The 25,431-nt window shown below is 44.8% G+C and overlaps 1 protein-coding gene across 2 annotated transcripts; it reads right to left on the bottom strand.

Moving 5' to 3' along the window:
- Positions 1-733: 733 nt before the first annotated feature.
- Positions 734-24,336, bottom strand: LOC117809434 (CAP-Gly domain-containing linker protein 3-like). 2 transcript variants are annotated; one of them, XM_034678984.1, is made up of 15 exons: positions 24,267-24,336; positions 16,508-16,927; positions 13,414-13,553; positions 10,063-10,156; positions 9,792-9,953; positions 9,544-9,662; positions 9,162-9,398; positions 8,613-8,663; positions 8,227-8,362; positions 7,884-8,039; positions 7,597-7,728; positions 7,375-7,498; positions 7,221-7,288; positions 7,041-7,113; positions 734-6,879 (listed from the first exon to the last, which is right to left on the bottom strand). In XM_034678984.1, exons 2-15 carry the CDS (start codon positions 16,902-16,904, stop codon positions 6,825-6,827), a joined length of 1,944 nt encoding a protein of 647 aa, XP_034534875.1. In that variant the 5' UTR covers positions 16,905-16,927; positions 24,267-24,336; the 3' UTR covers positions 734-6,824. The 2 variants fall into 2 exon arrangements, with proteins under 2 accessions (XP_034534875.1, XP_034534876.1); XM_034678985.1 differs by lacking the exon at positions 8,613-8,663.
- Positions 24,337-25,431: the final 1,095 nt, after the last annotated feature.

Below are 25,431 nucleotides of genomic sequence, written 5' to 3' on the forward strand. Positions count from 1 at the left end.
CAGGATTTGCTGGTGTACTCCTGCTGTTTGTTGTTGTGTTTGAGGGTTTAAATCCAATACTGTATCAGTTTAACACTCCTAAAATACCAAATGAGCATCGTCTGTTTCATTTCCTTGCTTCAAGACGTCTCTGTTTTTAAACTCTGCTTGCTCCTGCAGTCGTCTGATTGAAGATTACAGAAACTGGCATTTATAAAATGTGTGTAGGACACATGAGAAGCAGTTTTGATCCGGATGTTTGAACTCTTTGACTAAATCTCAGTTCGGATGACAATCAAGAGCTTTACTTGTGGGGGACCTCGAGTGTTGATGTTAGCCTCAGATTAAGTTGTTTGAGTTAAATTAGACCTAAAAATAGATCCTGAGTGACGCTTAAAATCCCTCTTAAACTGAGTAAAAGGAAAACAAAGCTAGTCAATCTTTAACTCTGTGCATCATTAATTAAAATACAGTTAATAAATTTTACTTTCTGAGTAAGTCGACATCAAAACAGAAAGAAATAGTGAATAAAGGGTAAGATTAGATAAGTTTAAACTTCTCCCTACTCCTTTTAGTACATGTAAAGTAAAATGTTTCAGTGCTTGTTAATGGAACTGATGGATTTGGGGTTTTTTGTATAACTATTTCTTCTTTTTTACTTTTACATGATCCAAATAAAGACATCAAATCAAATCAAATCAAACATCTGAAAGTGTCTGCAGAGAGGAAGTCCACTGGACACGAGCGTTAGAAAAACAACATCAAATTCTTTATTATATTCATAGAGTTATTATTAGAAGCATTTCCATGCTGATGAAGAAGAAGAAGAAGAAGAAGAAGAAGAAGAAGATACACTTATTGAAAAAAACAAATCAGAAAATACTGAGAGAGAGAGAGAGAGAGAGAGAGAGAGAGAGAGAGAGAGAGAGAGAGAGAGAGAGAGAGAGCATGCAGTGAGTATCTGTTAGGATGAGGACGTCCGATTGCTCGTTCTCCCGTTTCCCCTTTTTAACGCCGTCAGCTTCTTCACACACTTTAAAAAACAGGAGTTACTCACACACGTGGACCATGAACGCACGCACGTTACAAAACCGGAGAACATAAAGTACACTTAGTGAAGTTATCAAAATATAGGCTATATACTGAAGACTCTGAAGACTCTGAAGACGCAGTAATGTTAAAAACAACCAGTGTGGAGTTAGTTTCTACGAGCTGAACAGGATAACCTTCAGACACAAACGCTGATCCATCAGGGAGGATTTAAAGGACCAAAGAGGTGTTACAGAGGGTTTTAGCTTAGCATGAGACGGTTCAATGCTAACGAATGTTTTCCACATCAGCCTGCAGAGTTTCATGACAGAGATCAGAAGCTTTCTGAGACTCAGAGCTCGTGATGCGCCCTCTAGTGGCTGTTTTAGTCATGACGGGAGAAGAGGTTTAACTTGTGGTGTTTTTCGACCGCAGGAACTTTACCCCGGAACCAGGAACTTTACCCCTAAACTAGGGACTTCACCCCTGAACTAGGAACTTTACCCCTTAACTAGGGACTTTACCCCTGAACTAGGAACTTTACCCCTGAACCAGGAACTTTACCCCTAAACTAGGGACTTTACCCCTGAACTAGGAACTTTACCCCTGAACTAGGAACTTTACCCCTGAACTAGGGACTGTACCCCTGAACTAGGAACTGTACCCCTGAACTAGGAACTTTACCCCTGAACTAGGAACTTTACCCCTGAACTAGGGACTTTCCCCCTGAACTAGGAACTTCCCCCCTGAACTAGGAACTTTACCCCTGAACTAGGAACTTTACCCCTGAACTAGGAACTTTACCCCTGAACTAGGGACTTTCCCCCTGAACTAGGGACTTCACCCCTGAACTAGGAACTTCACCCCTGAACTAGGGACTTCACCCCTGAACTAGGAACTTCACCCCGGAACTAGGAACTTTACCCCGGAACTAGGAACTTTACCCCTGAACTAGGGACTTTACCCCTGAACTAGGGACTTCACCCCTGAACTAGGGACTTCACCCCTGAACTAGGAACTTCACCCCTGAACTAGGAACTTTACCCCTGAACTAGGGACTTAACCCCTGAACTAGGGACTTTACCCCTGAACTAGGGACTTCACCCCTGAACTAGGGACTTAACCCCTGAACTAGGAACTTCACCCCGGAACTAGGAACTTTACCCCTGAACTAGGGACTTTACCCCTGAACTAGGGACTTCACCCCTGAACTAGGGACTTCACCCCTGAACTAGGGACTTAACCCCTGAACTAGGAACTTCACCCCTGAACTAGGGACTCAACCCCTGAACTAGGGACTTAACCCCTGAACTAGGAACTTCACCCCTGAACTAGGGACTTAACCCCTGAACTAGGAACTTCACCCCTGAACTAGGGACTCAACCCCTGAACTAGGGACTTCACCCCTGAACTAGGGACTTAACCCCTGAACTAGGGACTTCACCCCTGAACTAGGGACTTCACCCCTGAACTAGGGACTTAACCCCTGAACTAGGGACTTAACCCCTGAACTAGGGACTTCACCCCTGAACTAGGGACTTCACCCCAGAACTACGTGCATTTTGACTGGAGGAACCAGGGTCTAAATTTAGTTCAGGAGTAGATAATCTCCCCCCTGAAAAGCCCCTGCTTGGAGGGCAGTTTTTTTCAAAGGTCCCAGGACTTTTGGTTGAACGTGTCAGTGTTTGTGGAGTTCACACAGCTGTTGAAACACAGAGGGAGTTCCTAGAAATGCAAACTAGTTTAGTTTTTATTAAGATTTTTTTCTCCATATGTCACTGGCCTGATTTACACAATCTACCCGGGACTTCAGCCCAATGGAGGCACAGGAACCTTTTAGTTCAGGGGAAAGTAGTCCTAGGGGCTAAAAGACCCCGGAACTCTTGTTGGAAATGCACCTTTGGAGTCTTTGGGCGACGGATGGTTTCAAACAAACACTGGTGCAAGAACTTTGCAGCTACATGTAACGTCGCTTATGTCGTACTCAACCAAAACATCAAACATCAAAAACCTCTGTGGAAGTTTCAGCTGAATTTTAACTCTTTAAGCTCTGTTTTGGTCTCCACCACCTCCTACAGTTGGCTTTGTGTCCCTGCTGCTCTTCAGCGTCGCTCTTTAACTCTTTAACTTCTGAAAGAGACTCTGTGATTCAGTGGTTTTTAATCAAAGAGCCAAAACAGACAAACACCACTTTGGTCCCTTAAAGGAGGAGAACAAATCCAGAGTATGTGACGAGTCGACGAAAGCTTGTCTTCGTCGTCGTCGCTCTTCGTGGTGAGATGAGTAACCGGTGACTCACTAGTGACACTTAGTGGCCAAACCAGAGCAAGCTCCACGTTTACAGAAAGAACACCATGTTCAAACCAACGGGGACGTTATTGACTGAACCGTACGTTTACTGTTACAAAGACGAACCTCACCATCACTGTGGTCCACTGACACCGACGTTCACCGGGAGGATGGAGGAAGCAGAGGATCCTGGCGATCCTAGTGTGTGTGTGTGTGTGTGTGTGTGTGTGAAATCATAAGCTGGGGGAAGTGTTCTGTTCAGGGTTTTGGAGGTTTTGGACGAGGGACGGCTGGGAGAAGGAGCGACCGGTGAGAATTTGGGGAAGGTAAAGCGTTGAGTCGTCTGCGTATCGCTTGAATCTGAAGACGAGGGATTGGTTTCTGGACGGTTTCGATCACTCAGGAGGTTTTCTGCCTTTAATTTGAGAGGCTGAGGGGAGCTGGAGTCCGATGCAAGCCAGACAAATGTGAGTTTCTTGGTTTGATAACAGTTGGAATAAAGTTTCTTAAGATATCCCAACTAATCAGGACCTCCAGAAGAATGTGAAAGTTGAAGCTGAAGTCTTTACGGGTAGTTTTAAAGCTCGGTGGCTCGGACAGACGACATCCCAGCGTACGTTCTGTCATCGCAGGAGTTTGTGTCCAAAAAGCTAAACTGATCAGACAGGGTTCCCACTCTTTTCCAGGACATTTCCAGGGATGATCAAGCTGGTATGACCGTCTAAATTGAGTTCCTAATTTAGTTCCTAAATAGTCTAATATGTTCCTCTCAGTGGAAGTCTACATTGAAAGACGTGCAGTCTCTCTTACATGATTAAAAATGATGGCAAATTGATTATAGAAGTATGCAACCACAGATGGACAGCACTTCACTTTATTAGTGCAACCAAGTAACAATGATGGCTAACTCTCATCTCAGCTTTCTCTTTTCTCAGAAAATATAAAATTAGCTAAGAAAGAAACAAAAGAGCCAGCAGAGGACTCTGGAAGCTGCCTTACTGAAATAAATAATAATGATAATAATCAGAGGATCAGTGCATTAATGAGCTAAATAGATCTGAAGGACAAAAAATGGTCACAAATGTTGAATGGGGATGTGTGTTTTTAACCTTGTCAGGTCGCACACAGTCATGTTGGAATCATTTTACAGGACTGGAAAACTGGACAACTGTTTTCCAGGTTTTCCAGGACGCGTGGGAACCCTGTCAGAGCCTAGGCCACGTCATCCTGCAGCTCAATGAGGATGTAAAGCTCCGGTCTGGTTGAGCCGAACTGGACGCCTGATGGACTTAAGCGCTGTAGTTGTCATTAGTAGATACTGAAGCTGATTCCACGGGCACGAAAAAGAACGACTATTATCGACAGCAGTGTGCGGGAGCAACCACAAAGTGCTTCTTTAGGCTGAGGCTGCAGAGCGCGAAGACCGGCGGAGAGAAAACCTCAGAGCGTGAAGACCGGCGGAGAGAAAACCTCAGAGCGTGAAGACCGGCGGAGAGAAAACCTCAGAGCGTGAAGACCGGCGGAGAGAAAACCTCAGAGCGTGATGGATTTACTCCAGACAGGAAGAGCGACGAGTGAGGGACTGGTTTCAGAGGATGGTGGATTTAAGAAGCCAGGATGTTTCAGGACTTGTGTTTGATGTTTCAAATCTCTGAATGCATGATGCTCTTTTGTTCTGGGCTTTTGAATCTCCCAGTCCCCGAATCAGTCCCTTCCACCTTTGATTCTGAAGTTGAAGTTTCGCCGTCTGCAGCCTCGGGCCGTCAGAGTGTGAGCGTGCTCGTCTCTCTGTGTCCGTGTGCTTACAGAGCGTGAAGAGACATTAACACAGGAACAGTTTCCACACAGAGATAGGTACACTGTTTACATATTGCTGTTTGCAGGTATACTTCAAGAGAGAGTTCAACATTAAGCACACACGTATGTTTTTAGATTAACTTCTTCGTAGATGCTCACATTCACGAAAAGAGGGGATGAGAGAGGAAGGAGGGAGAGAGAGAGAGAGAGAGAGAGAGGAGGGACACAGATATGTACAACTGATTATCATCCACAAACTGATTCAGTGTTTCTGTGAAGCGGACGTCAGGGGGCTGAAAACACTTGGATTTAAAGGTTTGAAGTCTAAGTGGTGGTTTTGGGTTTGTTAGCACTTTTGGTTAGCGACAGGTTACAGCTCTTCGTTTAACTCCGAACACGGACTCATGATTCTATTTGGCAAACTCATAAAGAAAACTGTTCCACGGCGTTCACCACTAACTACAGAACCGATGGGTTCTCTTTCCTTTCTCATGCAAAGATGGATAAACTTCATCTTCCAGCTGCACGCCTCCCTCTAACTCGTCCTGGGTCCAGTCTCTTAAAGAGACCAAGAACCGTTCAGGGAGATCCTCAAACGAAGCCGACACTCAGGCGGTGACACGATGATGAAACACGATGGCGTTGGTTGACCCTGTTTTCAGTTCGACATCTGAGATTAAAGCATGCAGGTGATAAAAGGTTCAGACGGTTTTTAAGGGATTGAGATCTGATCTAAGGCCCTGACTTTGACCCGGTACAGGTGTAACCCTGGATCTCTGATACCTCTTTTCGACCCACTAAAGGGGGATCTGAGCAGAGACCGAGCTCTCCAAGGCTACGTCCAAGCTGCAACCCGACCCTGCAGTTTTCAAACTAAAACACAGACCGCATCTTCTCCTATGGTCTCAGTTTTAGGGGTTCTTGAACGCCGGAGCAGCCAGGGGCATGTCCAAAGGGCTTGCATGGGCCCCCCATTGATATCTGATAGGCCACCCCTGGTGCAACAGCAAAAGTCCCCAACTATGATTGGCAGAGGGACTTGCATCAAGGTTTTGGGATTCTGCAAACATAGACTTAAGGCCAAATCTGTTAGAGCTCCCCCTGGTGGCTCAAAGAAGTCCAGGCAGGCTCTTGAAGTTGCAAACGTTAAAAGGAGAGAGCAGTAGCGTGGACGTAGCGGATGATCCAGCGTTCGTTTGGATCGTCAGAGAGCGAGTGCAGGGCTTTCTAGTCGGGTCTGTAGTGTGCAGAGAGACCTTAAGACTGAGGGCGTTTAAGTTCTGGGTCCGATACCAGACTCTGTCAGAGTTAGTCCTTGTTGAAGCCGTCTCTTTGTGATGTTGGTGAGACCCAAATCTAGCAGCAGCAGAGTTCAAACTTAAAGCAGCACAAACAGACGAGGACGACGCTCGGACACTGAGATCAGATCGTTGATGAGTCGTGGATATCACCTCTGGGGGGAGGAGGGGGGATCGTTTAGCAGAGCTGGATTCTCAGTTTGGTTAGAGGAATGCAGGACGTTTGATCAGATACAAGGCACTATAGATTTTGCTATAGAACGGCTAAATTAGAGGGGGGCGGAGTTTCACTACGAGAAGTTTAACCGACGGACGGTGAGAGTCTGAGGAGGGGAGGAGAGAGCCAAAGTAAAAGATGAAGAGAAAGAGAGAGAGAGAGAGAGAGAAGAGTGGAGAGATCCATCCGGTGGAGGAAGAAGAAGGAGGGCGTGGTTAGGACTGCATCTCGGCACGCAGCATCCACGGGAACCAACAGCAGAACAGCAACCTGCAGGAGGAAGAGGAGGAGGAGGAGGAAGATGATGCATGAGTGAAGAGAGAGCGGAGATGCTAACAGCTCGACGCAAAACAAGAGCAGAGCTGCAGAACTTTACAGGCGTGTTTGCTCTGGATTAACCAGGACCGTCTGAGTCCTCTGTGTGGTCTCACCTGGATATGGAGCTCTCGGAGGTCAGGTCTTTAGGGGAACGCATCGTGTTGAAGTTACGCTTCGGCTGTGCCACTGCAGGAAGAAACAAACAAACATGAGACGAGTCGTTCCTGAGAGCTCGGATCCTCAGATTGTGTCTTAAACTCTGAAAGAGAAGAAGGAGAGAGACGGACACTCACTGGTGACTTGGTGGACCTTCTTCACCATGGATTTGTCGTTCTGCGAGCCGTCTTTAGGGCCTCCGATTCTGCAAAAACAAACAATGAAGGCATCAAGAAATGAAAAGTATTCAACAGAAGAATAGAAGAGGAAGAAGGAAGTGTGCAGCCTCACCTCTGCACGCGGGAGGGCGGAGCAAACACGCCGTATTTGGGCAGGCAGTTGAAGTAGCGGACGCCGAACACCGAGCCGTCGTGTTTCCCTGTCGGCTGATCCAACTCGATGCCGAACCAGTAACCTGCAGGGACCCAGACCGGGATTACAAACGTGACCTCTGTGAGTCTTAGATGTGTGTTAACATGCAGAGCGTGGAGAGCGAGCCTTCAAAGAACTCACCTGGAGCGAAGTCTGTCTTTCCATAGAAACGGACAACGCCGTTTTTCTGTCCGGCCACCAAAACCTGATCCCCAACCTCCACGTTCAGACCCTCCGGATCCAGACTGGCGACTGACGTCTTCTTCCTCTGGGCTGCAACACACACACGCACACACACACACACACATGATCAGACCAAGACACAGAAGGCGACCAGAGGAACTTTCCCCCTGAACTTCATGCGTTTCGACCCAGGAACTCTTGGTCGGAATGCACCTTTAGGCACACATGCATCAGAGCTGTGTTACCTCTCTCTCTCTCCTTCTCCTTCTTCTCTTTCTCCTTCTTGGTCTTCCCGGCGAGGCGGGAGGCCAGGTCCAGGCGGGGGGTCCTGGGTGTGGAGGTGACGGATGAAGGTGTGTGATCCAGGACTTTGCAAATCTTTGAGACGGGAGCAAAAATCCCTGAAAGAAAGAAAGAAAGATTCAAGACTCAGAGGCGGCAGACGGAGCCGGTTCGCCCTCCTGATTCATCTAAAGCCACAACCGGCTCCTCTTTTAGCTCTGTTTTGGTCTCCACCACCTCCTACAGATGGTTTTGCATCCATTGGCTCGATGCAGGGGTTCAAAAACTTGCTGCAGCAGCTGTTACCTAGCTTAGGAGGGCAGATGAAGTAGCGCACGCCGCCCACGCTGCCGTCGTTCTTCCCCTCAGGCTCATCCAGCTCCACGCCGACCCACTGACCGCTGGCGAACTCTGTCGTCCCGCAAAACCTCAGAGTGCCGCTCTGAGAGAGAGAGAGAGAGAGAGAGAGAGAGAGAGAGAGAGAGAGGGAGAGAGAGAGATCTGTAAGAATAGGTGTGTGTGCAGAGAGGTAAAAGCTGTGTGTGTTTGCTGCTGTGGTTCATGGCGGGGAGAGAGAGAGGGGGGGGGCGGGGCTGCAGATGGAGTGAAGGTAAAACAGGACCTGATTGGTCATGGGACAGGAAGTCAGTTCAGTTAGTCTACAAATCCAGCCGGCGTCCGCTCCAACAAACCTGTTTGAGGGGTTCAGGCGGGCTGTCGTCGCGGTTCAGGTCTCTCTGGAGCTACAGAGAGTGTGAGAACGCACGGTTCAGAGCTCAGACAGCACGGCGGCGGCCATGACAGCTCCACAGACATCACAGAACAACACTTTCATCCGTGCACTTTAACGCAATCTGACGGGGAAACATCAGAGGCGACTGGACTCGTTTGAGGAGCATGAACAGAAATAAAAACCTGCTCTTCATGTTTCAGGATTCAAACATTTCCCTCCCTGATCTTCCCAGGATTTATCCTGTCTCACTTTTTGCCTTGCAGGGAATAAAACAGAAAATGTCAGCTAGTATCGCCGCTAAAAGGACCTCAGCATCTCCCTCAGGTCCTCCTGATTCACCTAAAGCCACAATCGGCTCCTCTTTTAGCTCTGTTTTGGTCTCCACCACCTCCTACAGTAGGTTTTGCACCCATTGGGACCCACTTTTAAAATACACACATTAATCTAATTCAATAAAGCTCGGTGTGAAAACCACCGCCTGCGTCCCTGCTCCTCCTCAGTGTCTGACCTTCATGTCGTCCAGCACGATGCGGTCTCCCAGCTTCAGCCCCAGAGAGGTCAGCATCAGGTTCCCGGGGATGTTGTCGTAGTTGGGCAGCGTGGCTCTGGGGAGGTTACAGCTGAGGGGGACGGCGTCCAGCAGCAGCTGCCTCAGCTCTTTGGCCACCATGGCCGCCTCCGCTTTGTCCAGACTCATGTCCATCGGGTCGGGGACCACATCGGCGGGGACCTGGCTCTTATCGTTCTGCAGAGAGAGGAGGAGGAAGAGGGAGACGGTCTGACATGGCTGCAAAGTAATCTTTAAAATGTGTGAGAGTAAAGAGCAGGATGGAGGTCGATGGATGGATTTCAGAGGCAGAAGCAGGAGGAACAAAGGAAGGTGTTTTTACCCGGACGCTGGGGTTGGCTCCGTGCTCCAGCAGACACTTGACGGCTCCCAGGCAGAGGTTGGAGGCGGCGATGTGGAGAGCTGTGCCGTAGTGAAAGTCACTGCAGGTGGAGTTCAGCACTGAGGAGACAACAGAGGAGGAGGAGGAGGAGGAGGAGGAGGAGGAGGAGGAGGAGGAGGAGGAGGAGGAGGTGAATACTTCAAAGATTGAGCGAGTCGTCAGTGATCCTTGAAGAGATGTGTGTGTACCTCTGGGTTTAGCAGCTTTGAGCAGGATCCGGATCAGCTCTGGGACGTCGAAGTAAGCGGCGTAGTGCAGGGCGTTCATGTTGGTCCAGCGGCTCCTCAGACTGACGTCGGCTCCCAGAGAGATCAGCTGACTGGTGAGACGCAGAGCGGCCGACGGGTCGCCTGAAAACACAAAGACGACTCGCTGCATTAAAAACAGGTTTTGAAAGATAACAGGAGACCGGGTTATCTCTCCTTGTACTGGAGGACCCGGGTCAGTCTGGTATCTTACCGACTCCGTGGGCCCCGGCCTTGCAGCTGTAGTGCAGCAGAGTCATGTCGGTCAAACCGTCACGGTCGTTGACGTGGCAACCTCGCTTCAGGATCTGAGGAACAGACGGACACGAAGAACAGGCGCTCTTGATTTAATAAGTGAGTTTAGCTGGAAGCTGAGCGTGCGTCCTGTTTCTTTTCTTTTGCATGTGAACAAAGGAGACCAACATTTTCAGCTGCATTGACTTCATTCAAACTAAATGATGGATTATTAAAACTGAAGGAAATTCCTGAGACCTCCACCCTTCAGTCAAACATGAACATCTGGATTTATCTCTAGTCTGACGGGTCATGGTTCAGTCTGAATGACGTGAACAAAACTGGACTTTTTATAAATCATAAAAACCTCAGTTATATCATATTAATAAGTTATATACCCATATGAATAATGACTTAAAAATAAAATTAAATAGATAAATAAATAAGAAAAATAAAATATTAAGAAAAGAAGAAAAAAATTGATTAATTCATCAATTACAGTAATAATAATAAAAAGAAAAAATATAAAGAATATATATACTACTAATACTTCTATTACAGCTAATAATAATAATTATAATTATTATGAAAAATAATATTAAATAAAGATAATATATACTACTAATATTACTACCACAATTAATAATAATAATTATAATAAAATAAATAATAAATAAAGATTATATATGCTATTAATATTACTACTATAACTAATAAAAACAACTTAAATAATTTCAATAAACATTTTAATAATTAAAATAATATGTACTACTAATCCTTCTACTACAATTAATCATAATAATTATAATAAATATTAAAAATAATTTTAAATAAAGATAATGTATTCTGCTAATACTACTATTACAATTAATAAGTATAATTATAATAAAAAGAACATTAATAAAGATTATATATACTACTAATATTACTACCACAACTCATAATAATAACTATAATAATTATAATAAAATGAATAATAAATACAGATAACATAATCTACCATTACTACTAATAACAGTAATTATAATATTAATATTAGTAAAAATAATAATAATAATAAAAAGGGTAATACATAAAAATAATACATAGAACTAATAATAATGATAATAATAAATAATAATAATAAAAATACCAATAAAAAAGGAAAAGGATAGATTCTAAATAAATAAATATATAAAATGATAATAAATAACTAAATGGATAAATAAAATAAAAAGAAGAGGAAATAAATAAAGAGATGTTGATTGTTAACTTTATTTTCTGGGCTTTTGTTCCTTTACAGAGAGGACAGGAGAGTGGACAGAGTAGGAAACTGGGAGAGAGAGAAAGGAGATCAAACATGGCCGCCTGCTTTCAGGGCTAAAGCCAGAGCTACGTGGCGTACAACTTAACCACTGGGCCAATCCAGCGCCCTGATACGTCGTATTTTAAATGTATCTTATCTTTATGATTCATAAACTACATGAAAGATGAAGTGTCCACCTTTATGTCTGATTTATGGTGAACTGGTAAAAACAGGTTCCCCGTTGGTGCAGAACACCCGGTGAGAGATGTGACACTTGACTCCATCTCTCTGACTCGACTGTCTGCTCCTGTTTTTTATGCAGGCTGACTCAGCGTCCTGCTGAGTCATGGTGGAGCCACACTCCCTTCCTCTCTCTCTCATCTCTCCTCCTCCTCTTCTCTGTTTCCCTCTCATCTCTCCCTCTGCACCACTTTCTCTTCTCTCTCTCTCTCTCTCTCTCTCTCTCTCTCTCTCTTCTCTCTCTCTCTCTCTCTCTCTCTCTCTCTCTCTCTCTCTTGAATCGATGCAGCCATTTTATCTGGGTCAAAGTCACCGTGTCTGTGAGCGCTTGAGTTCTTGACATTCTGGGGACTGACCTCGGATTGGATACCAAAAGAATCAGGGAGACTTAAAGAACTGTCAAATTGAATCAGACTTTTAAGAGCTCAGGATAAAACTACAACTTCTGGTGACACTGATGCCTCCAGAAACCCGTCTCCAGGACAGGAACCTTTGCAGGAACTCAGGGGGAAGAACTGCACATCCTTTGTCTCATGCTCAAAACCAAAAAGCATGTTCCCCTGATGATATTCAGGCTCAAACCCTCCCTTAAAGCTCTGCAGCTCTGCAGCTCTGTGCAGCTTGCTCTTGTTTTGCATCTGATTCAGAGACGAGCTGTCAGCATCTCCAACTTCCTGCACAGAGCTGCACTGTGCGCTCTCTTCCTGACAGATCTGTCGTCCTTCAGAGGTGGAATTGTTCCGATCCTTTTACCCTCAACTCTTTCGGGTTTATTTGCATGTAAAGGATCCTCTTCATCTCCAGATTCATGCTTCATAACTTAATTAATTATGCAGAAATGATTCTTCTGCAATGCCGTTTGGGAGCATTTAACCCTTTGCATGCACTCTGTGAATCAGACGGTGTCTCTTTGTCTCATTCGTTCTGGTTTAACCGTCACAAAGCTTTACACACACTTCCTGTTGTTGTTTTCTTAAGAATCTCCTGCTGCAGAAAAGTGTGTTTGTTTCTTTCTTTGTGCTCCAACAGATCGATGTGAAGTCCAGCAGCTTTAAACCTCTACGCTGGAAATTGAATCCCGTGGAGATGGATCGCTGTGGCTGCGTGTTTGTTGTTAAGTGTAATGGAATAAATGATGCATAGAAGCAGCTCCTGCTTTCTGCAAAACAAAGAGACGAGTTCTCTGATCGTCAGAGGTCTTCGGACTGCAGGAGGAGAAATATCAGCGTCTTAAACTCTGAAATAGTTAGCCTTTAAACATCCTGTTTGCAGGTGTTTCTGCAGCAGCTTTCAGTCAGAGTGAAGTCAATGTAATGTCTTTTAAATGACAGAAATGTTTGCATTTCACAGTCGAGCTCTCAGTGAGTTTAGAATGATTCTGCAGTCGTCAAACTGAAGCAGAGTTTGTGTTTGTGGCGACATTTGGATCACGATGCTCGCCTCAGAGAGAATAAGAGAGAGAGACGTCCAGCATTCAGCTCTACACGGCTCAGGGAGCTTTCATTGTTCATCATGTGTGTGTGTGTGTGTGTGTGTGTGTGTGTGTGTGTGTGTGTGTGTGTGTGTGTGTGTTGTATCTGGGTCAATGTGACAAAGACGACTGAGTGCTGTTTCAGGCTTCATGCCAGAAACGACGAGGCCGGGCGATCCGAGCAGATCAACACAACAGCTCGACTGTTAGAGTCCTCAGAGCGCCGCAGCCTGACTTCTTCTTCTTCTTCTTCTTCTTCTTCTTCTTCTTCTTTAACGTTTGATTCTTAACGTGCAGGACATCTGCAGACGTGTCAGCGTTTTGCATGCTCTCACCTCGTTGCCGATGATGTCGATCTTGTGCTGCACCTGGGGAACCCACTGACGCACGATGGCGAACAGCTCGGGGATGGTGGTGCGGGGATCCATGAGGATCTCCAAACAGGCCGGGTCATTGGGGTCGAAGAAGGTGAAGGCTGGAGACGGATAGAAAAGAGATTAGAGATTAGAGATGAAGGTTTAGAGGATGACAACAGAAGAAGAAGATGCCAGAGAGTTTGCGTCGCCCTCATGAAGTCAGAAGTAACCGGTGAGCGTTGCACTTTCTCGTCCTGCCAGCTCGGCAGTCTGAGCGCCCGACAGATTTAATTTCACTGAGTGACTAAAATCACCTCCAGGACGGACTTTAAGGTTCCTCTCTGCCAACAGATCCTTCAAGTCCAACGTGAGCTTTGGTCACACTCAGACAGGGAGTCTGAAATCTGCAGAATCATTGATTCAATGACTTAAAGACATTAAAATACATCCTTCTTACAAGCTAAACAACATTTCAGAGATGCATTCATCCTCAATTTAGTCTGGCTGCAGAAAAAACAACAACATGGGGATGCAGGAATGTCAAACTCCAGACTAATCAGACCCCTCTCATGAGTTTTGTTCCCTTCTCATACAGGCCGGGGTTAAATTTAAATGATTTCATACAAAATACGGCGAGGGACTCTGCAGTAGCCTGGTTCTTGGAGAGTAAGTTAGAGTGATGGAGAGCCAGCAGTATCCACCTGTCACTCAAAGAAGCCCCGCCCCTAATTCTCCCCTCCCTTTAACCCTTAACCTGCTGTAAACAGGTGAGCTGGTCAGCCTCTAGTGGACACTTGAGGAACTGCAGTTCAGTTTGAATCGTGTGAAACCTTCAGTTCAACATTTAGCAATGACTCAGAGCAGCCAGTCAGAGCTGCTCTGTATTCACTGCTGCTCACACACACACACACACACACACACACACACACACACACACACACACACACACACACACACACACAGAGTGTATAATGGAGCTGGTCGGTCTGAGTTCGTCTCATGAATACTAATCACTCTCTCGTCCGTGCAGCAGCTTCTCAAACCATCGATCCGTCAGAGACTTCATGAAGCGACGACCCTCTGCTGGGTTTTCACCACATATGAACTCTGTGTGTGTGTGTGTGTGTGTGTGTGTGTGTGTGTGTGTGTGTGTGTGTGTGTGTGTGTGTGTGTGTGTGTGTGTGTGTGTGTAGCCTCATAGACATTCAGCACAGGCATCCTCTCCCTGTGTTGTGTACCGATGTTGTTGTGTTGGTCTGCTGCCCTTTTTATTCAATTCCTGCAGGAAGTTTTTCTAAATCTGGTTTATTTCACTTTTAACATTTCAAAATAAAGACTCTTAACTGATAAATGCATGAAGAAAATTCAATATTTTACAGAACTATCAAATCAAATCTGAAGTTTGTGCAGATTATGATAAACTAGGCTTTATTTTTCAGAGTGCTGCAGACATTCAGTGCATGAAATCCTGAGTTTAAGGTGGAATGACAGATGTTAGGTGTTATGATGTATTTAAGGTGGAATGACAGATGTTAGGTGTTATGATGTATTTAAGGTGGAATGACAGATGTTAGGTGTTATGATGTATTTAAGGTGGAATGACAGATGTTAGGTGTTATGATGGGATGTATTTAAGGTGGAATGGCAGATGTTAGGTGTTATGATGTATTTAAGGTGGAATGGCAGATGTAAGGTGTTATGATGTATTTAAGGTGGAATGGCAGATGTAAGGTGTTATGATGTATTTAAGGTGGAATGGCAGATGTAAGGTGTTATGATGTATTTAAGGTGGAATGACAGATGTAAGGTGTTATGATGTATTTAAGGTGGAATGACAGATGTAAGGTGTTATGATGGGATGTATTTAAGGTGGAATGACAGATGTTAGGTGTTATGATGTATTTAAGGTGGAATGACAGATGTAAGGTGTTATGACAGGCTGTATTTAAGGTGGAATGGTAGATGTAAGGTGTTATGATGGGATGTATTTAAGGTGGAATGACGGATGTAAGGTGTTATGATGTATTTAAGGTGGAATGACAGATGTAAGGTGTTATGATGTATTTAAGGTGGAATGACAGATGTTAGGTGTTATGATGTATTTAAGGTGGAATGACAGATGTAAGGTGTTATGATGTATTTAAGGTGGAATGACAGATGTAAGGTGTTATGATGTATTTAATGTGGAATGACAGATGTAAGGTGTTATGATGGGATGTATTTAAGGTGGAATGACAGATGTAAGGTGTTATGATGGGATGTATTTAAGGTGGAATGACAGATGTAAGGTGTTATGATGTATTTAAGGTGGAATGGCAGATGTTAGGTGTTATGATGTATTTAAGGTGGAATGACAGATGTAAGGTGTTATGATGGGATGTATTTAAGGTGGAATGACAGATGTTAGGTGTTATGATGTATTTAAGGTGGAATGACAGATGTTAGGTGTTATGATGTATTTAAGGTGGAATGACAGATGTAAGGTGTTATGATGTATTTAAGGTGGAATGACAGATGTAAGGTGTTATGATGTATTTAAGGTGGAATGACAGATGTAAGGTGTTATGATGGGATGTATTTAAGGTGGAATGACAGATGTAAGGTGTTGTGATATGATGTATTTAAGGTGGAATGACAGATGTAAGGTGTTATGATGTATTTAAGGTGGAATGACAGATGTTAGGTGTTAGGATGTATTTAAGGTGGAATGACAGATGTTAGGTGTTATGATGTATTTAAGGTGGAATGACAGATGTAAGGGTGTTATGATGTATTTAAGGTGGAATGACAGATGTTAGGTGTTATGATGTATTTAAGGTGGAATGACAGATGTAAGGTGTTATGATGTATTTAAGGTGGAATGACAGATGTAAGGTGTTAGGATAGACCATATTTAAGGTGGAATGACAGATGTTAGGTGTTGTGATGGGATGTATTTAAGGTGGAATGACAGATGTAAGGTGTTATGATGTATTTAAGGTGGAATGACAGATGTAAGGTGTTAGGATAGACTGTATTTAAGGTGGAATGACGGTGTTATAGGAAAGACTGTATTTAAGGTGGAATGACTCACTGTAGTCTTTGGGCAGTGGGGCCTGAGCGGACGGGTGTACCATGGCTCTGCGGCGCGGCTCGTGAACCGGGCTCTGGTACTCGGACACGGACAGTGGCTCCGCCTCCAGCTCCGCCTCCTGCTCCCTGCAGGTCAGCGGCTCCTCCTCTTCCTCTCCCCGCTCCTCTCTCTCCTCTCTCTCCTCCTCCTGCTCGTCATCCTCTTCGTCGTCCACCCCGGCCCTCTCCTCCCCCTCGAGCTCGTACTCCTCCTCCTCCTCTTCCACTTCTTTCTCCTCCTCCTCTTCCTCCTCCTCCGTCAGAGCCTCCTCCTCCTCTTTCTGGACCCGGCCCTCCTCCTGCTCCTCCCGGTCGTGCCTCTCCTTCTCCTGCACCTCCAAGTTCTCCTCTTTAGTCATGGTGAGGGATGCTGCAGCTCGGCCTGTCGGAGAGGAAGAAGTAACCTCAAATATTATGTTTCTTATTTTATTTTCAGACATCAAAACTGAACAAACACGGTGGAGAATGAGGCTCTATGGGGACGGCTCACTTTTGGGGCCAGCCTCTAGTGGACATTTGAGGAAGTGCAGTGTTTGGCACTCCTTCATTGGCTCCTCAGAGGTTTCTTTTTAAAGATGGAATATGATGGCACTTGGACTAACAAGGATGCACATGGCTCAGTTTCAACCCGGCCCATCAGTAGATGTAACAGCCGCCCTACAAGGAAGCTCAGACCCATCCTGAACCAGGACTGGTCCCGTGATCCAGCACGATGAAACCAGGCCGATCTGCCTCTCCTCTCTCTGCTCCAGCTTTCAGCCCCTCCTTGTTTTCTCTGTTCTGCATCATCAGACGACTGCTATGTTTAGCTCCTGCATGTGTGTGTGTGTGTGTGTGTGTGTTTGTGTGTGTTTGTGTGTGTGAGAGAAAAGATGAGTAGAAGCTAAGCTAACAAGCTACTGATAACAGGAGTAGCTTAAGAAGCTTATTGTAACACTCTCTGTCCATCATTAGATGTTGACGGGACTGAGTGGATGAAAATCTGCTCTCTGCTTCAGAGACGCTGAATCCATCCTGCAGACACTCCCTCCATCAGCACAACATCCGATGAAGGAAGGAAGGAATGAAGGAGGGAGGGAGGGAGGGAAGGAAGGAAATGTACAAATCCTGACACACAGACTGTACAAGGGTTTTTAAATCCAGGTAACTCCTGACTGTGTCCTCTTCCTCTAACATAAACATCGTCTTTCAGCTCCCACATTTGGGTTTTTGCTTATTATCTTTTTCAACCCTAACCTCCAGAATCTGTGAACCAGAAACCAAAAGACTGTGGAGAGTCACGGCAAGGCTGAATGATCTGCTACAATCCAAATGAAACTCTGTCAGGTTAAGCACAAATCCAGAAACGGCGCTAAATCAAAACATAAGAAAAACACTGCAAGTCAAGACTCGACAGTGGAAGTGCTCCAGGCCAGTAGGGGGCGCTCACAAGAGGTTCAGAACAGTTCATGACTTAGTATCAATCATGGGGAAAAGTGAGGAAGATGTTGCAGTGAACACATCATCATCCTCACTGACTAAACATGACCTGCAGTTGCTGCAAACTTGACTTCCTTTGGGGCATTTTTCCCAAAGAGAGGTAGGAAACACAGGGAGCAGAGAGCGAGGGAAGACATCCAGCAAATGATCGAGGCTGGGAGTCGACCCAGGGACCTGTGCAGCCTCTGTGCATGGGGCGCACCTCCAAAACTTCTAAGCCGTATGCTTTCTTATCCAAACAATAAAGCTACCATGAGGTCACACGGCCCCCTTCAGGCCTGGAGCACCTCCATCATCATGCCTTCTTTTTATTTTTGCACATATGTTGTGTTTTTTTTTCCGTTCACAGCCTCTCCATCGTTACATTTGGTCTCTTGCATGTGATTATAAACATGCATCGCTTCTGAATTTGCATCACATGTCTCCTAATGAAGCTCATCTTGTCATGATCCTCATCATGGCAGCCCTCTCCTCTCCCTCTTTGTGTGTGTTTTGTCATTTCCCTGTCTGTTGCTCCTCCTCCTGTGTCTCTTCCCCTTGTTTGTGTCTTCTGGGTGAATGTGGGCGGGGTTTCCATTCTGCAGGCAGCACCAGGTGAAGCCACTCAATAATCAACCCTCTCCTATAAAGACTCCGGATTCTATCCTACTCGTTGCCAGATCGTACTTCAGTTTTTCAGTGGTATACTGAGTCCGTGGCTCCTCAAACATGTTTTTGTTCTGCTTGTCTTTGTGTGTGTCAAGCTGACGTCCTTGTGTATTTTCATTTAGATTCAGAGTTTGCCGTGCATGCTTCCTGCTCTTGTGCTGATCGCTTCCCTGTCTGCTGCTGAACCTGCCTGCCTTTGCCTGAGCTCCAGTTACCCTCTGTGGAAGGACTCTGGAAAGAGGGACTGCTCTGCTCGTTACCCACAGCGCCATTACCACGGAGTTAACTCTGAATAAACACTTGTCTTTTTCACAATCCAGCTTGCCTGAGTTTTGCATTTGGGTCCAGTCCTAGTGACAATCATAACACATCTGGGGCGTTGCAGATCGGTCAGCCCGAGGATGAACCATTAAAAACAAAGAAAGTAATGAAAATGTTTGTTAAATTAAAAAATTGTATCAAAATGCGCCAAGGAATGTAGAAACACGAGCAGCATATTAAACTAAACACATCTCTTCTTCTTTCCCTCTGAACTGAAAGAGGCCGAGTAGATTTATATGACTCACCCTGCATTTGAAATGTCAGCGTTGCATTGAACTCAAGAAACAACCACAAAGATCGCCTTTAAAATCCTCTGACAGAGTTTGTGGACATGAGAGTCAGACTGAAACAAGTCCTCTGAGGAGCAGCCAGTACAACCAGTGACCCAGTGTTAATCTGTCTGCACGAATCTGAGGCTTAGAGCACACACACACACACACATATACACAGATCATTTAGTGGGTCAAATGAGGGACGTGAGATGCATCTATAGTCTGAGGAGCTCAGTTGGTGTCAGTTGCATCAGTCTTCTTAAAGAAGAGGGGATTGGGATGTGATGCAGGATCAAACATGGCTGAAGGAACCTGAGTTTGAACATCTTAAACTGGATCTTTAAACACCGTGACATCTGACTTTAGTAAGATAATAAAAGCTACAGTCATGTACAATGAAACTAAGAAGTGCTTCCCCTCACATTGCACAGTTTACTTGCAGAAAATGTAAAGTATATATATTGAACTGTTTATTCTGAGCTCGTTCAGCTGAAATAAACAAATGAAACACGTGTAGAGACGATCACAGGCGTGTTTCCTCCAGCCTCACGTGCAGAAGTAAAGTCCCGTCTGGACGGTTTCACTCCTCAGTTTGCTGTAATTACTCGTCTCTGTGTTTCGCTCTGTGTTTTCATGTGATCTGGAGTCTCAGCTGCTCGCTTCGTGCATGAACAGAGAAGCAATCAGCACCCAGAACAGGACCGAGCCGAGGGCACGACAGAGGTTACGCAACACTGACATGAGTCAGCGTGGACGCAGGCTGAGATGAACGCAGACAGAGACGAGGAGAGGAGAGGACATCATTATTACTATGTTCCAGGTTCTGATGAAACCTGTTTACAGTTCAAATATCTCCTGATGCATCATTAACACAGACTTAAGGTAAGGCTGATGATGGACCGGACATCAGAGGAGGAGATTTAGGAGCAGGTGCAGGGAGATCACCTCATCGTCTGCATAAGGCCGTGTAATTCAAACCTGAAGCAGCAAAAGATGTTTATATTTTCATGAACGCTACTATGTGACTCAAAATCAGAACAAGTCAGATCTTAGAGTCACAGAAAACATGAGGATTAAAGGGGAACCTTAGGCCTTACGTTCAAATGCACATGACAGACTGTAATGGCTGCAACTAGACGTAGAGAGAAGCAGCAGCTGATCAGAGCAGGTCCTTTAAAAGTATCATCTGGTGGCTGCAGAGTGACTCAGATTGTTATTCTTAGCGTCTGAATACATCAAGGTTTTTTCATTTAGCTGTCTTTGGAGACGACAGGATGCTGGACGGAGCAGGAAACTGGTAGAGTGAGGGAAAGAGGCTGCAGGCTGGAATTGAGCCTACATTGATATTCTTACGGCCAGATTCCATCACATCCGTGTTTTTGGTGCGTTAACACCTTCATTTGGAGACGACAGGACGGTGGATGGAGCAGGAGACTGGGAGAGACTGCAGGCTGGAATGGAGCAGCCATGAAACAGGCTGTAACGTCTGCAACGTCATCTTTGGGAACGTCCACTAAGACGTCTTCTTTTAGTCCCTCACAGGCTCAGGGGGATATTCTAAGTGTCTGATCCCTGCAGAGAGAGATGCATATCTCACCGTCGAGTCTCCTACAGCCTGGATTGGTTTGTTTATTTGTCTTAATGTGCATCACATGAATGAAATGAAGTTAAGGTGTTAACTTAGATTCGGGAGCAGGACCACGCCTAAACCACACCCTCAATCACCTGACAAGCCTTCTTAAACGTAGCCAGCCTACTCAAACTGCTTGTCCGTGATTCTTCAACCCACCCTCCCTCACCTTACTCTCCTGCACTTAACCTATTTCCTTGTCCTCTACTACTCAACTCGTGCTCGCTCCTTCTATGCCCTGTCTACTTCCAGGTACAACCTGGGTCAAGATCAGCTCCGGCAGGATAACGCTGAGACGGAACCCCCATCCTGAGTCTCCTTCTGCTGGGCACACCACGCACAACTAATTCATTAAATGTTCAACTTATATCCTTGTGTGGCGTGGTCCTTGCTAGTGAATGTTGGATACAAGCTAACCAGGACATGAACAAAGGAAATGATGAAGTATTTTATTAGGGGAGCGTTTGACTTTAACTCTTCTTTGTTAACATGAATGTTCTCATTACGCCCTGCAGGTCTGCATGAGGTTCGTCCAAGTGGTGTCGCCGTACCTGTCTGTCGTGCGTCTCCATGCTTGAGCTGATTATTCGTGTTGTTTTGGAGATGCAGATCTGTGAATCTGCAGCACGTGATTCCAGAAATGTTTTCTATAACAGGGGTTCCCAAACTGTTCATCCCGCTACCCCCAAAATATCGCTGCCAAAGACTCGTGACCCCCACTGTCCCTCAGAGTGATTTAATGTGGTTTAATTAGCTGGTCTGCAGAAAATGACCCTCCCTATATGAGCCTGTGTCTGTGTTTCCTGTGTGTTATGAATGACGATGCTGCTTCTGATGCTTTAGATCATTCACTGTTCACTAACTCTAAACTTAGCAGTCATCTGGAGACAAAGAAAGGCAGAAAACTCATTACACTTTCAATTCTCAAGGTTTAATTTCATGTTTAGCGACTATTTCTGTAGATATTTTTACTATAATGGGTAAAATCTACTATTTTAAGAAAAACACATTCTTGAAGACATCTCACGACCCCTCATTTGTGTCTTGTGACCCCCCAGGAGGCCCCGACCCACACTTTGGGAACCCCTGTATTAGAGTAGAAGTGCAAAAGCTCTGATGTGTCCTCACAGTATAAGACTGAGAAGTATCTCTGAAGTAGAACATTTCTACCACCTACCTCTGTGCAAAGTCAAATGATCCATTAGAATGAGACATGACTCTGTAGTGGAAGTCACTGCAGTAAACACAGACATGACTCTGTAGTGGAAGTCACTGCATTAAACAGACATGACTCTGTAGTGGAAGTCACTGCATTAAACACAGACATGACTCTGTAGTGGAAGTCACTGCATTAAACACAGACATGACTCTGTAGTGGAAGTCACTGCATTAAACACAGACATGACTCTGTAGTGGATGTCACTGCATTAAAAACAGACATGACTCTGTAGTGGAAGTCACTGCATTAAACACAGACATGACTCTGTAGTGGAAGTCACTGCATTAAACACAGACATGACTCTGTAGTGGAAGTCACTGCATTAAAAACAGACATGACTCTGTAGTGGAAGTCACTGCATTAAACACAGACATGACTCTGTAGTGGAAGTCACTGCATTAAACACAGACATGACTCTGTAGTGGAAGTCCCTGCATTAAACACAGACATGACTCTGTAGTGGAAGTCACTGCATTAAAAACAGACATGACTCTGTAGTGGAAGTCACTGCATTAAACACAGACATGACTCTGTAGTGGAAGTCACTGCATTAAACACAGACATGACTCTGTAGTGGAAGTCACTGCATTAAACACAGACATGACTCTGTAGTGGAAGTCACTGCATTAAAAACAGACATGACTCTGTAGTGGAAGTCACTGCATTAAACACAGACATGACTCTGTAGTGGAAGTCACTGCATTAAACACAGACATGACTCTGTAGTGGAAGTCACTGCATTAAAAACAGACATGACTCTGTAGTGGAGGTCACTGCATTAAAAACAGACATGACTCTGTAGTTGATGTCACTGCATTAAAAACAGACATCCCCAGGTTGTCTTTTATATAAAAGCATTTTAATTTTAAACCAGTGCTACAGTGTGTCTTGGAGTTTTTGAAGGATAGTAGCAGCTTTTATTTCACTTCTTTTACTCAACCACATATCCATAAAAAAATAAGACATTCAAGTTATATCTCTAAGATTAAATTACAGGTTACAGATTAAGATATTAACTGAGTGAAAACATACAAATGAGATATTGTACTCTACATCTGGGGTTGAAAAAATGTTTTATGAGTCCCCTAGTACCTACATTTTCTATTTTCAATGGTTTATTTCACATGTAGCTTCTATTTCTGTAGATATGTTTTACTATAATGAGTAAAATGTAATATTTCTAGATTACTCTAAAGGTAAAAACATTCTGGATGCCATCTCACGACCCCACATTTGTGCCTCGCGGCCCTCAAAGGGGTCCCGACCCACACTTTGGGAACCCCTGTTCTAAATAACAAAGCAGATGAATGTTGTATTTCATTGTGATGATTTTAAAGATGGATGATTCTATTTAATGACCTTGGAGTGAATCATAATAACATGTTCTGGTTACTCAGACTGGGGGAGGATCTCTTACACACACACACACACACACACACACAGCTCCTGTGGGAACACTGGTCCAACTGGAAACCACCAGAATAAACCTTAATAATCTGAATTTAAACCGAGCACATTAAATCCACGCAGAACCCACGACCTGATGTTTCTATCTGTGTGTGTGTGAGATTTAAAGGGTGTGTGAGCGCCATGTGATGAGGACCAGCAGCCTGAGAGAGGAGGAAGGAGGAGGAAGGAGGGAGGGAGGCCATGGCAGCATCCTCCTCCATCCAGCCTCCATTTTACAACAAACCAACACGGGGGACTCAAATACAGCAAAAACACGCAGAAATGAAAAAACACGCAGGTTCAGATCACAGCCCACAGACATGTCTGTGATCCACGATCCATAAAAACACGAGGATTAAACCCCACAGAGTCCTGATCGGGGTTTGTGCCAATGTGCGTAGTAACAGGCAGGATGGGAAAAACGCCCCACGGACAGACAATGAAAACACGCACCAGCTGAACACGCACAGAGGAGAGTGTGTGTGTGTCGGATCCACGCACATTCACACACACACTCCTCGGTTTAATGTTTATATTTGATCCTGTTTGATGGAAAACAGGTTCATGTCACATCTCCATCTTCTCTCTCACAAAACACGAGACAAAGCACAACCTCAGGATAAACATGTCACGAGCGTGAACAGCGTGGGGAAGAGGAGGAGGAGAAGGTGGAGGTGAAGAAAAGAAAGGAAGAGGTTCTTACCTGAAAACAAGCCGCAGGATGTCCGACGATGAAGGTCCTCTCTGTCTGCTCTGTGATGGCTGCAAACAACACTGAGTCTCTCTCTCTCTCTCTCTCTCTCTCTCTCTCTCTCTCTCTCTCTCTCTCGCTCTCTCTCTCTCTCACGTGATCTCTTTGAATGAAGCTCTGCTGGCGTCACAAATACATTAAAATAATAAACATTAGATACTCTGTCGTGGAAATCACTGTTTAATGCAGTGACTTCCACTACAGAGTCATGTCCGTGTTTAATGCAGTGACTTCCACTACAGAGTCATGTCTGTGTTTAATGCAGTGACTTCCACTACAGAGTCATGTCTGTGTTTAATGCAGTGACTTCCACTACAGAGTCATGTCTGTTTTTAATGCAGTGACTTCCACTACAGAGTCATGTCTGTGTTTAATGCAGTGACTTCCACTACAGAGTCATGTCTGTGTTTAATGCAGTGACTTCCACTACAGAGTCATGTCTGTGTTTAATGCAGTGACTTCCACTACAAAGTCATGTCTGTGTTTAATGCAGTGACTTCCACTACAGAGTCATGTCTGTGTTTAATGCAGTGACTTCCACTACAGAGTCATGTCTGTGTTTAATGCAGTGACTTCCACTACAGAGTCATGTCTGTGTTTAATGCAGTGACTTCCACTACAGAGTCATGTCTGTGTTTAATGCAGTGACTTCCACTACAGAGTCATGTCTGTGTTTAATGCAGTGACTTCCACTACAGAGTCATGTCTGTTTTTAATGCAGTGACTTCCACTACAGAGTCATGTCTGTGTTTAATGCAGTGACTTCCACTACAGAGTCATGTCTGTTTATAATGCAGTGACTTCCACTACAGAGTCATGTCTGTTTTTAATGCAGTGACTTCCACTACAGAGTCATGTCTGTGTTTAATGCAGTGACTTCCACTACAGAGTCATGTCTGTGTTTAATGCAGTGACTTCCACTACAGAGTCATGTCTGTTTTTAATGCAGTGACTTCCACTACAGAGTCATGTCTGTGTTTAATGCAGTGACTTCCACTACAGAGTCATGTCTGTTTTTAATGCAGTGACTTCCACTACAGAGTCATGTCTGTGTTTAATGCAGTGACTTCCACTACAGAGTCATGTCTGTGTTTAATGCAGTGACTTCCACTACAGA

The sequence above is a fragment of the Notolabrus celidotus genome, unplaced genomic scaffold, assembly GCF_009762535.1.
Source record: "Notolabrus celidotus isolate fNotCel1 unplaced genomic scaffold, fNotCel1.pri scaffold_281_arrow_ctg1, whole genome shotgun sequence".
NCBI classification, from domain to species: Eukaryota; Metazoa; Chordata; class Actinopteri; order Labriformes; family Labridae; genus Notolabrus; species Notolabrus celidotus.

Bases quoted from the DNA above. Each gene is read 5' to 3' on its own strand.
- LOC117809434 (XM_034678984.1), bottom strand. From the start codon at position 16,904: ATGACTAAAGAGGAGAACTTGGAGGTGCAGGAGAAGGAGAGGCACGAC. The intron at 9,399-9,543 runs GTAAAAACACCT...CTCTCTCTGCAG, and splicing joins GAGCCAACCCCAGCGTCCGG to AACGATAAGAGCCAGGTCCC. The intron at 7,499-7,596 runs GTGAGTTCTTTG...GGGTCCCTGCAG, and splicing joins AAAGACAGACTTCGCTCCAG to GTTACTGGTTCGGCATCGAG.